Source organism: Megalopta genalis, chromosome 6 (genome assembly GCF_051020955.1).
Source record: "Megalopta genalis isolate 19385.01 chromosome 6, iyMegGena1_principal, whole genome shotgun sequence".
In the NCBI taxonomy this organism is placed as follows: domain Eukaryota; kingdom Metazoa; phylum Arthropoda; class Insecta; order Hymenoptera; family Halictidae; genus Megalopta; species Megalopta genalis.
In genome coordinates, this window is record NC_135018.1 from 24,871,643 (window position 1) to 24,889,050 (window position 17,408).

At 36.3% G+C, this 17,408-nt stretch overlaps 1 protein-coding gene across 2 annotated transcripts in view; it reads right to left on the bottom strand.

Moving 5' to 3' along the window:
* Nucleotides 1–17,408, bottom strand: part of Gdap2 (ganglioside induced differentiation associated protein 2) — a 115,005-nt gene that overhangs the window by 12,428 nt on the left and 85,169 nt on the right. For both annotated transcript variants that reach the window (XM_076523088.1, XM_076523089.1), the window contains exons 8-9: nucleotides 16,311–16,464; nucleotides 57–196 (exon numbers count right to left, since the gene is read on the bottom strand). In XM_076523088.1, the coding sequence (XP_076379203.1) occupies nucleotides 57–196; nucleotides 16,311–16,464 (294 nt within the window). The remainder of the gene's footprint in view (nucleotides 1–56; nucleotides 197–16,310; nucleotides 16,465–17,408) is intronic.

The window sequence follows — 17,408 nt, forward strand, 5'->3', positions numbered from 1 at the left end:
AACGGGTATTCATATAACGGGAGTTCTATTGTAAGTGGCCTCAACATTTGTATTACTTGTAAGGAAGCACGTTGTAAACCTCCCGCAACCAGTGCAAGCTGGGATAGTTGTTGCTAGTCGTTAACGTATGGAAATAGGCAATAACGTAATCGCCTTTGACAATCGGGTCTAGCAAATGTATGAGGTACAGCAGTGCCTGAAACAGAAATAGAAGCATTCACCTCGATTATTCTACTTAAACATATTAGAATTGTTCATGTACTTCTAATTGTTTTGACAACGTTATGGATCAGGTAAACGAAAGGTGATATGCATTTAATCGAGAAATATTCAGTTCACCAATCAACAATGATTATCAGACTGCGAATGAAAATGACCTGCATCAATAGCAAGGGATACAGACTAAATCGAACTTCACTTCGTCTTGTAATAATTAAATAATAATTAAGTAGTAATTAAATGATGATTAAGTAATAATTAAATAATAATTGAATAATAATTGTTCCGAATGTTGATTTTGTATTTCATTTATTCATTTTCATTATAAATGCGTAAATCAACAGTATAATGATTACCATTCTGTTAATCGCACGATGACTGTGTCACTTATCGAATAAAAAATTAATACGTTCGTATCTGATATTGAATGATTGACATGGGATATGGATAACACATCGTTGCTTCCCTGATCAAAACAACAGCATGTCTGACTAGTGACATTCCTATATCACTAGCCTTCTCAAATGTATTTCGTTTGTGTGACCAGGGTCCGATCATATTCCACTTCTCTAATTATTGACAATTTCCACTAAAACAATCTGACTGGTACAAGACATTTTTTTTCTTGGGTGTAAAAAAGTTTGTCCCACTTGAATTCAGCAAATATTTCTAGATAAATCTCTAGATAGGAACAACAATGAATAAAATTTTGAAGATTAACAAATTTATAATACCTACCCTTATAGTGTTATAAGTATTTTTTATATCTTTTCTCTGTGTTACGTTTATATCTTACGTATTTAGTTAGTATAAAAGTTCAAGTTGTTATTTTGTTACGAAGAAAGTAACTTTAATGTTTCGTCATGTATAATTGAAAAATAATTAACCGTAAAGGTCGGAAATGACTGAATAAATTTGTTCATTCAAGCATACGGAACAGAACAACTTTTTAAGTGATTTCATTTCCAGTGAAATCGTCAAAAATGGACCACACGCAATATGTTATAAATCGGAAACTGAAATATTAGTCCTCGCACCCCTTATAGATTCTCCCCTTTTGACTTCATCAAGATCTAAAAAATGCATAAAGAAAACGTGATCTAAAAAATTTGTTTACTCATTATTTAGTAAACTATTTCTTCTAACATCTAAAAATATTCAAGTGGTTCCGCCCAATTTTAAAGAAGTTATTCCGTTTTAAAATGTTGTCCACATATACAGTGATGTGCATAATTATAGATTCAAAGTAACCTTTACATTGTTATCGATATCTAAACGAGAACTTGACAAAATACCATATTTGTATATTTCCATTTTCTGTTATTTCTATTTTCTATTATTTCTCATGTAGAAATATACAAATATGATGTTTTGTTAAGTGTTTGTTATTTGCAATTATTCACACAACTGTATTTGTTCACGACTGTACGCGAAAACTACGGGCTCGTAACTTTACAACCACGCTTGTACAGCGGTGTTCATAACGCCGTATTAAAATACGCCCTCGACAAACTCCCTGACGTCACGGCGCGAACGAAAGTAGAGTGGTAGAGAATGGGGTAGTAGGTAGAGGGTGGGGATTGTGAATTTTCTGTTACTCGCATACACGCGCCCCGTCGAATCGATATCGTCGCGGTCGAGTGAAAAGAACGAACTTTCCTTTCCCCTTCGCTTCAACTTTGGCTCGTCTAGCGCCAGTCGTTTTGCCAGCGCACCCTCGAAACTCACCCCCGAGCCTTAGCCCTGTCGCGCGGGGCCTCCGACCTGATTCCAGCACAATTCTGCGACCTCCGACCTCAGGGGGTGAGGACCCCTGAGAACTAATTTCAGTGGATACACCGCGATCGATTAAAACGGAGTAGCGAGTGCGCTCTCCGCTGACATTAAATACTTGTCTGCGAGCGTTGCGCGTTCACCGTGACGACTACGTGTCTCCTGGAATAACGGGGGGCTGACTCGGTGGGCAGCTGACGCATGGCCGCGATCAGGCTTGGACTGGACACAACAATTTCACCAGCAGAAAAGCTATAGCTCACACGCCCCGGGTGGAAAGCGTACCAGCACACTCAGCTTTTTCGTTACGATGCAAATTCAAGCGCAGTGTAAATACACAATCCCTGCAAAAAATTGTCGATGAGGCCCGAACGACTACAGGACAATCCCAATTTATGCACCGATACGAATTTTCTTGTCTTTGATGGCTATCAGATCATTATAGAAGTCAGATTTTACTTATAACATAAATAGTCGACTTATAGAAGTTAAGACTAAAGTTGAAACTAAATATTCTGCGTTTATATCTATCAATAAAGGAAAGATTTGGTTCATCCGGACATTAGCAATTTGGGGTAGTGGGGCCGGTTACTGCGGGGTGACCAATTGCTGTGCTTTTTGTTTGTTTTCGAAACACAATTTACTTTATACTTATCGAATGAGGTTTTATTCGATTTTGTTACTTTCTTTACAGGATTTTTTGGTCGATGAATCAATATCGTTGATTTCTTCATAAATAAAGAATAGATAGCGGCACTCATATTGACCGCAGGATGACTAAACGAAATTGTTCAGTGGGAATTGTTTTTTCTAAAGAAACATTTTGACATTTTCCTTTTGTTTCTCTTCTTTTTATGTTCATTCGTATGCCATCTTATGATAAAAATTCTTCTATGCATTATTAGTGGCAATGATATTTTTTTACAGCTAATTCGCAAAATTCTTATTTACCTCAATTTTAAGGTTAATGGATTTGCACTTCTTGGCTTCTGAGCCGATAACGATATTTCATTTGTTAAGTAAATTATAAACTATTGTATATAAACTATTGTAGTGCGATTAGAAATGTTTCGTGTTCACTGGTTTGGAATTAAGACGCCTCGTATTTTTAACTATTGCACGAACTTGTCTCATCTCGTCATTACACGAGGACGGCTTAATAATTTACTAAATAATTGATGATGATCTCGCTGTAGCCTATAATTTCTGCAATTTTCTTTTGTTTATTTTGTTTATTTTCTTTTGTTTATTATACCGCCTCAATAATGCTGACGTAGTAGCATGACATAGAATATTATAAACACTCTAATCGCTTTGACACTGAGTAGTAACCGACTGATATGAACCAAAACCCAGTATGTATTTACATTAAAACATTGTCGCGTCATTACGTACCAGATAAGACTGTACCAGATGATTTTGACACATTCGATGTAATAAATTCTCTTTTATCGGTCTCGTACAAACAATGACGTGCCAGTCGACCATAGCAAGAAAACCGCACGTAAAACTGAAGCATTTCTGTTTGTTCTCCGCAAGGGGAAACGAAAATACACATTGGAAAACAATAAACGTATAGAATTTATTGGCAGCCCAGAACGAAAAGCAAATGAATAGCGAGCAAGTTCAGATGGATCGAAACGTTGCATTCGAAATAATAACAAATATCATTCGGGATGTTGTATTTGCGCTAGGTGTATTTGAAAAATCCACGCTGCAAATATTTGCACACACGAGTTACAGTAAGTTGTAACAAGTGTTCTACCAACATTTACTCATTCTTTTGTATTACACTTCGGGTGTCTTTCCAATTCCTTACCAATAATATATAAGAAGGATTTAGAATAGTTTACAATTTCCTTAAAGAATGTTCAGTGAGAACGTAGAAATTAATAATAATAAGTAATATCGAACGTATACAAGGTGCTTCATAATTATGTTAATACTTGGAAAGAGGTGATTCATGAGGTTATTTGAAGTAACTTTTTCCTTAGCGAAAATTTTCTCCGAGGCATCGTTAACGAGTTATTAACGAAAAACACTGACCAATGAAAGGCGAGCTCGGCCGCCTCATGCCAGCAGAGCTCGCCTCTCATTGGTCACTGTTTTTCGTTAATAACTCGTAAACAAAGCCGCGAATTGCATTTTCACTAAGGCAAAAGTTACTTCAAATGACCTCAGGAATCACACAGTATTAACATATTATGGAACACCCTGTATTCATTTAACAATCCTGTATTTGTTAAATAGACGCTACCTTATCTCAGAGAATTCACAGAATATTAATGCGCAAGTTAGGACCGTACTGCTATAAATTGTTAAAACATTCAAAGCGACCATCATATCTTGATAAAAAATTAATATAAAAGAAAATTAATTGTATCAGCTCCATTCCGCACCATTCTTTCGTTTGAAACATTTTACTTAGATGAAACGGTTTTCGAGTAATTTTGGTGGCTGATCTTGGTGGGCCACTCTGTATGTCACACTGCGCCGATAGTCTTTCAAATCATTGAAAAAGTACGAGCGAGATAAATTTCAGTGGCTCAGAATAACTCGAAACAACAAGTAGCTAAAAATATTTCGGTCATATGTTAGTTTCGTATGTATTATATATGTAACTCATTTCTTATACAAAGGTGTTTCGACAATCGTTCCAAGAGTTTCGTGTTCTGTCAAGAACTCGATCATCGTCTTTGTAAACAAGGAACTCGAAGTAGTAGCCTTGCGTCATCATCACCGTGACTGATTTACAGTCAACTCGGGAAACAAGTTAACGCTCTCATAAAACTGTTATCAAAAATTAACGCGAATCGACTTCCGTTTCGGAACACGTGAACACAAAGTCCATGGAAAACTGATTACATAAAGCGACAGATTTGAAATTTTGCATTTTTTTAATAGCAATAGACGGCAACGTAGTTACACATATTTGATAAGCTTTTAGGTTGTTTCCGCGGCGACTGTACTTGTGTGCAAAACGGAAATATAGTGTTGCACGCGTTACGAGGTTCATTTGCATTCGCAGTTTCACACGTGCGTTTATATTTTACGTCACTTATATTGCGCTGCGTTTCTTATTCACTTCCGGTCGGATCAACAACGTACGAAAATAAACGTTTATATTCGGATTTCGAAGAAGCTAAATGTATATTTCTAGACACTTTCTCGTCATGTTGCGATTTGAAAATCATTTTGTAGATTTGATCATAAGTCCTACGCTTTTACAATAAAGATGACCCGCGAATCTTTAACAATTTGTTTGCTACGTCAGTTATTTATGATAACACAATTTGTGTATCAAATTTGATAATTTTGATCAGAATCTATTAAATAAATTCAACGTAAGATCCATAAAGTATAAGAAGGTAACAAAAAGGATAGCAATAATGAATTCTGTATTTATAATACTGATGTTGTATTATTTTTATCGGCATTGGCGTGACTACCAATTATTTATTCGATAGTATTTCTAAATCATTAATGCTGGTAGTTGACTATGCAGGATGGACCGGAATTCGTAATACAATCGAATAGGAGATGATTCTACGTGCAAAAATTAAAAAAAAAATTTTCCTATGACATTTTTATATAGCGGGCTCCTTTCTAAAGGTTTTAGTTGTCGTCTATTCTTCTACCGCAGTTGCCTTCGTCCGAGGTAATGTTTACAAACATTGACAACGATGGAAATATTTCGCTCGCAACATAGTTCACAACAATTAACGTTTGTGAACACTATCTCGGACGGAGACAACTGCGGTAGAAGAATAGACGACAATTAAATCCTTCACAAAGATGAATCAAACTTTAAAGTCGATTTTTTCAAAAACGGGTCCCCGGATAAAAAGATGTTATACCAAATTTGTTTCTTATCATTTCACGTAGAAGCATCCCCTGCTCGGTTGTACTACAAATTCCGGGTCACCCTGCATCGCGATATTTTGTCAACGAAATACAATAAATTCTCTCTAATTGACGCTCGGATTGGCATAACCTGAAATGCAAATCGTGGTACAATAAATGATACAGAAAACGCGATGCAATACGTTCTTCAAGGTACGACTGATAATTTCTGTTGAAAAAATGTTGTGCATTTGCTTTTAAGGCTCTGTTATATGTACAACATGTGTATTACAAAATGAATATTATTAAATAGTTAAATCTATCGTATATCGATATTTAAATTAATTCAATTAATTCCGTCTCCTCAAACGAACTAATGACACGCCGAGAGTAGAAGAGAATAATAAGTTCGAAGTCAGATATAAAGAAGAATTATATCTATGGTCCCTAATGAGAAAATATGGATCTACTACGAACAGTACATATAACGTATTCGTTTTGCGAAATATGAAAAGGTTAAATGAATGCAAGTCCTAGATTTTATTCGTCAAATCATTACTAGTATAGTTAACCGTATTAATTATTCGAGTATTTTATCAATTAGATAAAATTACGCTACATATAAATTACGCTACATATTACGATCGTGCATGAAATTGATTTACCTATCAAATCGCCCGGAAAATTCTGTGATTCCTCACGTCAGTGCAGAGTCATCATGGCGATTGTTTTGCAAATAACCAAATTTCACAAAACAGGAAATTTCCATTTATCCGAGAGCTGGCGAAAAGTCGTTGATCAAAATGTGAATTATTTAGTTCAATACAGTTCTTTTTTCTTTAACAATGATATTCCCCGCATGAAAATCGCAGATCTTTCCGGATGACCCAATACCTTACGCAAACTGCGATATCGCGATCATCATTTGTGCCACGCCGGTAGCCAATGTGTTAAGGAAAACAATGAGTTTATATTTTCTGTTTCCGATTACTTCCAGGAATCTGATTTCGCATTCAGCTACAATCCACTGATGACTTCAAGAATTAACGACTCGAATTCATAATAATGTTCCCAGTATGCTCGGATAATTTGGATCCGTTTGAAAATGCCAGAAGGACGGTCCTCTGATAAAGTCATTCTATTCGGCTTCCAATCGAAGTCGGGTCCGGCGTCGTCAGCGCAAAATTTATTTAACTCGAGCTCGTATTGTGCGCGCGGGGAAAGAATAGCTCGTGATTGAACCAAGCTCGAGACTCGGACGGAAAAAAATAGAACACGATGCGCAGGTTTCTTGTAACGGGCCGGTGACTCATGCTGATTTCGTTGCTCCGATTAAGAACTATGTAAATATTGCGGCAGTTCGTGATTCAACATTTAGCGGGGCGTGATGTAATAATGCTAACTTCGAGCTCACACGATGCGTATCGATTCTTAGAACATTTTTTCATAGCTGGACACGTCAGTAATGGTAATACAGTGGCACGAGAACGTGTTATAATAACATCCAACATGAAATGCATTCAACAATTGTAATATTTTTAGTACATGACACTTCATCGAAGAAACTAACGTATTTTTATTATACATAGTACAAACGAAGATTGCGCGACGATTACAAGCAAATAAGTATCTGAACATAAATAAATTACCAAGTCACAATGTTTGCTTTTTGAACATAGTCCAAAATTATTCATCTCCGCGGTACGTTTATTTTTAAATAATGGAGGAATTTCCCCGCATTTCGGAAACAACTAATGACGCTCGATCTTATATATAAAAAAATAAGGATGGTAGCAAATTAAGATCACTTGACGTGGCATTAAAGAGCTCACTATCTGTGTGTGACCCTGAAAGCTCATCACCTTGGTCGCTTAATTAACGACCATTGGATGCGAAGTGGTTCATGGTGAATTGTTGCAAGAGGCTGAATCGGTGCACGGCGAAATCAATAGGAAAAACTTCTTCGACCGCGTGTTCCTCCGAAACTCGTCGTCGCGTAAATAATAGATAGAATTGTGGTACGAGACGTATATTTTCGGCCACGATGGCGCTTACGACGCGGTCGTAATTTTTTATCTCGTTTCAAGGCTGCAGACGTAAAATTAGCATGTCGAGGAAATACGCGGCGGGTGTAGGTTCATTTGGAATTCGTTGCACTTTACATCGGCATGCTTCGAACCGCTCGACGACAGTGATCGCGATCGAATGATCGCATCAATGACGCTCTGCGGATCACAACGAAGAAACTTCGCGTTTTTATCCCGGCAATTGGACTGACAGAAAAGAGCGCAGAAACTCGAAAATTCAAAGGAAACTTGTATTAGGTTGTTACGAATATGAAACGTCCGATTTTTAACTGTAATTAGAAACTCAACGTAACTTTTTGGTCGAACAAACTTTATCAGTCGGAACGGGTCTTTTCATAACCAGCACATTTTGTCAACGACTCACAAATTTTTAGGTTTCACTGTAGTAGAAACTATATTTGTCGATCGTTCATATACTTCATTTATAAAATTGTCTTCTGTAATTTTTCATTCTATTCATTTATTTATCATAACGCGATGGAACAAAGTGTTAGTATTACGTCCAGGTATTGTGGCATTGTGGCCATTTTCCATAGCGATATGTAGACTAGCCTTCAAAACATAGTTTCTAGTTTTCAAAATATTTTACAACATTACTATTATAAAATTAAACTTTTACTTCCAAATAATTGTCCTAGCGGTAAAAATAGCCTCATATAAAGGAACAAATCAATTTTTTGTAGAGTTCGGAAAGTTTAATTATCCACCAGCGTCCTCGACTTGCACGCATCTTAAATAAAAGAGTCAAATGCTTCTTATATGTTTGTACTTTTTCTTAGATGCATGATACGATTTCGAAAGTATTGCACTGGAAAATCGAGTCAAGCTAAAAAATACGTTCATTTTATGTCTGTGGTTGATCAAACTCTAGCACATATTTTGTTATGTAGATAGTGAAACCTGATAAAGTCACCGAGGTCGCAAAACATGTTACAGCTGTCGAATGACATCGAAACTCAAACACTCATTGTGTCAAGTAACACAAATCAATAATTTTCAACGTTATAATTTGTTCCTCAATGATTTAATAATTCAGTTGTAATTTTTGACATAATATCTGAATAAAGATAAAACAATACAGAATAAATAATATCCTACGCTGTGCAAACGATTTCTGTTCGTTTATAGTAATTGATTATAATTATAATAATAATTATCATGTTTATCAAAATAAAAAGATGAATCGTAGTAAATATTTACGACAGAAGATCGCACGATACGATTTTGTCCATTTAATAAATATATTTACACAGATAATCTAAATGACGTCGTCGTAAATTATTAGAACACCATTTAATACCCTAAATGATGAAGATAACAATGGAGATTACTAAAAAGACGTCCTTATCGTTAAGTGTTGATTAAATCGCTGCGATACTGTGAAACTTTCTCGTCTCGAAGCTTGTAAGACGGCAAGCATGTTCGTTTTTACAATTAATATTTTCTTTACAAACTATTTTCTTAGAGCAGAATGAAGTTGTCAACTTAATTTTTTTTTAATCAAACGATTTCAGGGAATATTAAAAAGAATATTGCCTTTTCTATAAAACCACACGATGTCGCCATTTTCATTGTGCTATAAGAAAATAGCTTCCAACACTATATTTGGCACACTCTTTCAGTTTTTATCGTTAATGAAAATATTTTCCGCATTTATGTATATGTATAGTTACAATGATAGACATGTAATTGGACTGTTCGAATATCTTTTTTCTAGGGGCACAATTGCACTGTAAGATGTCAAGCTCTTGACATCGAAGCAACGATTCGAGAAATAGTCTGGTGCGCCGTTAAAAGGGTCGAACACGCCCTTTCGCCACTTCTCGGGCACCGATAAATGTGTGACCTGAAATTGTGAGCGAGGTCGAAGGAGAATGATCGAGTGCGTCCTTGAATCTCAGACAGCGACCCACTTTTCGTCTAAGAAGTTCATCACGACACTCCTTTCACGACGTTCTACCCGTGTCTCAATTATTCACCGCCCTATATATGCATAACTACACATCCCCTAAACGAAAATCTAATATTACAGGAACATTTCTCCAGTCATTATCAATCCAAGAAAAAGATGAAGGAACGAAGCAGAAATAGATCGTTTCAAGCTGTTGTCATTCAAAAATTTATTAAATCACGAGCTTTAAAAAAGTCTTCGCTACAACGTAGTTCAAGGAACGAAATGTAATAACAGGGAATCCCAACAATGTTCACTTACAAATCATTACTTTGTTTTTAACTTTTATGTCAAAATATACTTTGATATAGATGAGTGCATTAGAATCATAGTAGCGTGTCACTATTTTCCTCATTGTGAGACACAAGGAGTGTTACTGTTTATTAACATGTGTACTGTACACTGACCAAATTTATGGTTAAGATAATTTCGAGTTAAGTTAATTCGTAATAACTTCATACGTACTATACGTACGTACGTACTAACTTTATATCTTATTTCACCTTATATGACATTTTAGATTCATAAACTGGCCTAGTCACGAAAATATTCGGATTCCTTTTAAAATTGTGAGCAACAACACCAATTTTCGTTTGGATATTAAACAAACTAGTTTACTAGACAATTTGTACACTGCTGGAAAAAATGCAGTTGGTTGAAATGACAAAAAAAAAAGAAAGAATAGAGCAATTACGTTTCTCAACTTTTTTAATATTTTAATGAAAATTTAAACGATACGTTTCGTAGATGTCAGTAACTTATGTGCAAACAAAAAATGTTACAGCTATTTCTTAGTTTATAATTTTGTCTAACATTTCAAAATATATTTAAATCGTTTGGAACAATTTTAAAGAACTCATTCATTAAAAAGTACAGTCGCACATGACCACAGCTGTCAGCGCAATCTAAAACTCACAATATTAATAGAATGTCCTCAACTGTACATAATACACTCCACAATATACTATTAATAGTAATATACACTCCACATTATATTATTATATTATGTTATTATATTATTATATATTATGTTATTATATTATTATATTATTATATATTGTTATTATATTATTATATATTATGTTGTTATATTATTATATTATATATCAGTTATAAATATGACAGTTTATATTAAATATATTAAATATTAAGCAATAGAATTCATGATCGATGCTAATAGACCACTTCATCGATTACTCGCGAGCATCACGATGATCGACACGGGGATCGAAGGGGATGATCGGGGCGAGGTCGAGCTAGCTTTTTTTCTACTCGGACAACGGGGTTAGCTATTTCCGGCATCGGCGTCCGCGGCACCGAGGCTTCTTTGAAGAAACAAAAGGGCGCGGAGGGCGTCGCGAAGGGATCTAAGCATTCTTTTCCAGGGCGAGCCGGCGTGCTCCACGACAATGTTGCAACCCGCGCGCCTTCGGCTCAAGAGTTGTTCCGTGGTTGGTCTATTTCTGGACGTGTAAATATCGATTCGCCAACGGCGACACCGGCATTGCGCGAAAGGAATAGGAACAAAGAAAAGACTAAGATGATTTCGATACACGCAGAGATAATACGATCCGTGACGAAACATTGCGCACCCTTAGTTACGATTGGCAAAGATTTTTTGAAATAATAAAGAGCAATTTCGTCAGAGAGAATTAGATTATGCATGAAAGACTTACCCTGTTAACTGGGTATGATGAAATATTTCGTCATATATTTTACACTCTGAAATGATTATCACACGTACTGATCGTGCCCTTTAACCCCCATAGGACGAACCTAGGCCGCTCGAGACCTAGTTCTTATGCCGACAAAAATCTGTCCTCCGAGAGTTAATTGGCATTCCAATACTAACATAGATAAAACAGTTATCTGGCGGTGAAATACAAATGATTCCACTATAATGGAAGCAAAAATTTGTATGTACTGTCCGTTGCTCAGAAGAAGTCCACTGAGAAAAGTGTAGGACCGGTTTCCATCAACCCATTCATTAGTCGCGTTTCCCTTATTAGCAGAAATTATCCCTTCCTATTAGTCCCAAGTTAGCCGCAACACTGAATTTCCACGAAACGAGAGACTCGAGTCCAGCCGATTAAAAACAAACAACGCCTCCTGACTTCCGTCGCCGTCTCGCTCACCCGTGGTCACCATTATCGGCTAGAAGCACAGCCAACGCGTTTGCCTGTGCTTTGAGTGTGTGTGTGTGTGTGTGTGTGTGTGTGTGTGTGTATTATTTACGCGACCACGGGCGGTGAAGGTGAGGCGAGACAAAGTGAAACAAGCGCAACAAACGCAAGGTGCAAGAGCGTTGACTTATCCCTAAAGCATTAATTTGAAATTCTTCTGATCGTAATATCGGGAAACGAGACAATGAAATACTACGCATAAATTAAATGACGCCCGCTCCATCTAGCCACTTCCATTTTTTTTATTCCAGACTCTTATTTATCATTGACTAAATTACGCGCTAAACAAGAGATGTGATTGGGTGGAGCGGGCGACCCATCCCTCTTGCTCCTCGCGTCGATCAGCTTGCGGGTCTTCTCGTTTACAAATAGAAGTGGTTTCGGGTGGTCGTAAAGGAGTTGGGGCTACGGGCGTGCAGGTCAGGCGGTGCGAGTGGAACACCCTCCTTGTCCCTTTGCCGAAACGGCGGACTTTTTCTGAGCAAGAGACATACTAACTCTCGCCGTATCACGTCCGGGATTTTTTCGGCCGTTTGTTTACATTAGAGCAATAACGACAAATACAGAAACAAATGTAGCAAATGTAATCACATGGAGAAAAAAAAGAACTGCGGTAAGATAGTAGTAATAATAATAAACAACGAAATTTTAGTGCAAAATGTTTGTCTACAAAAGGTGATGGGACCATCTAAACCCGAACGTCCAGTGTGAACGCCTAACCGCTGGTATTGCGAGGATTAAAAATTATATATATATTATGGATCGGAGTATTGAAAAATGGAGTACAACAACCGGAGCACACACAAATGTATGTAATGCGCAACGCATTATTCATCAATATGAATTTCTGAAGTGGAAGAAAGATAAAGAAGATAAAGAAAAGATGATTCTATTATGCACGGTATTACACATATGTATATTCATTGAAGGAAACACGTTCACTAATGGAAAACGATTGAATTGAGATAGGTCAGATGATATTTAATATTACAGAAACAAATAGAATACATAGGCATTCATAATTTGTATTCAAGTTCTGTATAAAAATTAGAATATTCATGAAATAAAATTTTTAATATACTAATCTTGTCGGAATCGGATTTAGTGTAACGCGTATTATTGGATCGTTAAAAACAATTTTGTAATATCTATGTACTTGCACACAATTCTGTCTTTTTAAATAAAATACCACTCAAAAATTTGCAGATTTATTAATTCAATAAGCGTAACATTTACTTCAACGATTGGAACATCAGTATTACACCAACAGTTCGAACAATATATGTTTATATTTTTACTGTCTGAAATTCTATTCGACCATAGAATGTCTTCATACACCGTCCATTAAACGCAAATAACAAAATACCATCAAAGACCACGATAAAAGTAAGGAAATGCAATTTACAATGATGCGGGAACGATATCTGAACTTTCGCTATTCACGTTCAACTTCCAGCCCTATGTAATGTCGAGAGGCAGCGTTAGTGATGCAAGATGATCATTTAACGGGCCAGCCAGCCAGCCAATATGCCATTGTATGGTCAAATGATCAAGTGGCAATCGCTGTACGCGACAGGCTACCGAATAAACACACGGCGAACAAACATTCGATCGATGGAATGAATAATTCGACGCGCGGTCTCTCCTGTCTGGTATTAAATTTCGCTTCGTTACACCAACAATAAGTTTCACGTTATTTCCTCGATTCATCTCATGCGAGTGTACAATTTCTGCAACTGGCAGCTGGAATTAAATAAAAAAATCCTCTGAGCGAAACTAGACCGTGGTAGAATTTCAATAAACAGTATCGGAAATAGCGATCGAAATATTGTCTCTTTAATTAAGACAGATTTTCAAGATTTATTCAATTGTTCATTTCTACGTTCAAGCGTGTTCGATAATATCTATTTCTTATACAGGGTGTTCCAAAATTATCGTACAAGCGGTAAATGAGGGGTTTCCGACGTTATTTCAAGTAACTTTTTTCTTAGCGAAAATAGAATCCGCGGCCTCGTTTACGAGTTATTAACGAAAAACACTGACCAATGAGAGGCGAGCTCGGTCTGCGCGAGACGGCTCAGCCAACGAGCGCAAGAAGCCCAGTTCCGCTTATTGGCTCGGCTGTCTCGCGCCAGCTGATCTCGCTTCTTATTGGTCACTGTTTTTCGTTAATAACTCGTAAACGAAGCCACGGATCGCATTTTCGCTAAGGAAGAAGTTATTTCAAATGACCTCAGGAACCCCTCATTTCTCGGGACACCCTATATTTCTTTCAGATCTGTTAGAAATGCTTATTAGGATCTACAATAGTTCTGTGTAATAGCTCTTTTAGTTTAATGATTTCCAATTTACGTGACTGATAAAAAATTCGTATGACATAACCACAGTAATTGCACATCCGTTTTATTACAAGAATGACAGGAACATAAAAAGGAAAGATAAAGAAAAAAGACTCAGATGTTAGTACTCAAATCGAAACGAATGAAACAATCTCATATTTGACCGGAAACGATAAATAAAAATTTACTGCGTCATCTAAAAGAAACAGAAGTAAATTAACAATTTCTTTTCGTAATAAAATAAAATTGTGAATAATACATTGACATCTTCAAATTCCTTTAATGTTGCTGCTGCTTTAAGTTACGTACATACTTTCAGAAAATGTTTCCAGTAAAGGTTGAGCAATGCTGTACGAACCGTCTAAATATTTGAACATCTGCTCCAGAATATGTTTAAGAGAGTTAAATTAAATTTATCTCCCTGACAGATCGTTGCTATTTTAATCTCGGGGATAATCACAGTTCTCCAAAATTTTGTAGACTGATACAAAAACGTATAAACAAGTGGTCCGCATAACCATTAAAACATATCTGATATCGACTTGAGAATCTTATCGCGTCGAATCTCTTTTCAACACTTGGACGGCTTTACCATTTGGATCTAATGTCTAAAACGTCTTATTTGAATATCAAGTTTCTGACAACTAATTTTAATGTTCACATGTTTCATTAAGGTCTGTAGAAGAATTACAACGTACCTACAATAGAAGTACCTTAAAAAATACGTTCTTGTCAAACGTTAATAAGTAAAATTATAAACGATCCTAAACATACATCGGTTACATTGTTAACAGAAAAGTTCGCCATACGAGCGTTAATTACACCTCGTCCTCTATAAATGTTAACGAAGACCGACAGAAGAAAAACAAATCAGCGTTCGCTCAATACATTTTCTGGACGTTCTGCACATGAAAGCGTTAAAGACCTCGAGATTCAGTTAAATATTTACCGAGGTGTCGCAGGCGTTCCGTCTAAATTACTTCAGATTGCGCAATAAGTTCATTGATGAAGATGATTCGTCGGCGGCGCTCGTGCCGATTATATTCGGCGGATATAGGCGACGTTTAGAGACCAAGAGACGGACAATTTCGTTCCAGAAAACCGAGCCAATTTCCTCTCTACCTTCAGAGCTATGCTAAATGGATCGATCAGCTTGTAAAGAACTGTTAAACACGCTAGTCCATAATAAAAGAGTTGAGCACGCTTGGTTAAGCCGCGAACGGACCGCGCGTATCGATTTTGACCTCAGCTCGGCTCTGTCTTTTATCGTGTCTTCTTCCCGTCTACATATTTACCATATGTTGACAATGCGTCATGTAATTTTGTTTCGATCGGAGCAAAGGTAAGAGTCTCGAGACCTAGTGTGTGAATATCGACACGTTTTCTACCGGTCTCGTTTATTTGCGGCGATCATTTTTGCGCATGTGTAGAAAATCAAGGACATCTCTTTAAGCACGTTTCAGAAAGTATAAGATACGATCGTATTTTAAAAAATAATATATAATAATATACATATACACATATTATACAATACATATATATAATATAGAATATATATACAATATATGATATAGTATACTATATATATAATAATAATAATAATAATAATAATAATAATATACATATACACATATTATATACACATATATATATATAATATACTATATCATATATTGTATAATATGTGTATATGTATATTATTATATATTATTTTATATCATATATATATATATATATATATATATATATATATATATATGTTTCCTTGCATGCATCTACAAAAAGGAACAATAATGGTAAGCTAGCTATCATTTTGTCCCGGACTGTAGTCTGATAAATAGTATAAGATTATTGTTTCAGCAGATAAATTTACAACCGAAGCTCTACTTTGTAGCACTGTAAATTCTAGTCTTACCTTGTCCAGGTTGATCTTAGTGGCGGGGAACCATTTGCCGACGAACACGACGACTGGTCGGCCCTGACGGTCGACACCACTTTGGTAGAGGCAGCCGATCCCAGAAACTTCGGTCAGATCCTCTGTCTTCGCTCTTCTGAGCAGCCTTTCGTACCTGAAACACACGAATTACTCGTTAAACCGTATTGATCTTTCAATTTTTAGCCAGATAACCCTGCAATATATGTGTTAAAGTATTCTGCAAAATAATTTCATTGAAGTATTGTTTGCCCTCTCGTTTACTTATTTCCTACTCTACTGGTGGTGATGAACTTTATCTGTGAAGATCGAACACCCATCGATACAATTGAATTTGTAATTATTACCGACACCCGTCGCGTCGCACAGTTGTACTTTTCGCTGAAATGCTGGCCACAATTCATGACGACGTGTCGTTGTTCGTCGCACGAGAACCGTTAATACAACAGTAAAAGCAAGTTCTGACGAAAATTGTGTTATAACGAATTTCCGAAGGTAACCGAACAATCCTAATCTTCCTGAAGTGCAAATCGTGGTACAATAAAAAACACGATGCGATACGTTCTTCAAGGTGCGACTGATGATTTCTGTTTAAAAAATGTTGCGCATTTGCTTTTAAGGCTATGCTATATGTACAACATGAATATAACAAAACGAATATTATTAAATAATTAAATCGATCGTATATCGAAAAATATTTCGACAATTATCATCTGCAAACGAACTAACGATACGCTAGAACAGAATACAGCAAATTCTCCCTAATTTTCCTTCAGTTTGTATACAAAAACGGACGATTTGGGAAGAGGAAATACAATTATTCGAGCCTTGCACCTCGTTTTTATAATCGTTGACAATCGGCAACTATGTATATAAATATGAACTACGAGGCTCGAATAATCGTATCTTCTCTTCCCAAATTGTCCATCTTTTTTACAAGCTGAAGGAAAATTGGGGAGAATTTACTGTAGTCCGAAGTCAGACAAAGAAGAATTACATCTGTGGTCTCTAATGAGAAAATATGGATCCACCACGAACAGTATACCTTTTTCATTCCGTTCGTATCACCCTAACGTAACG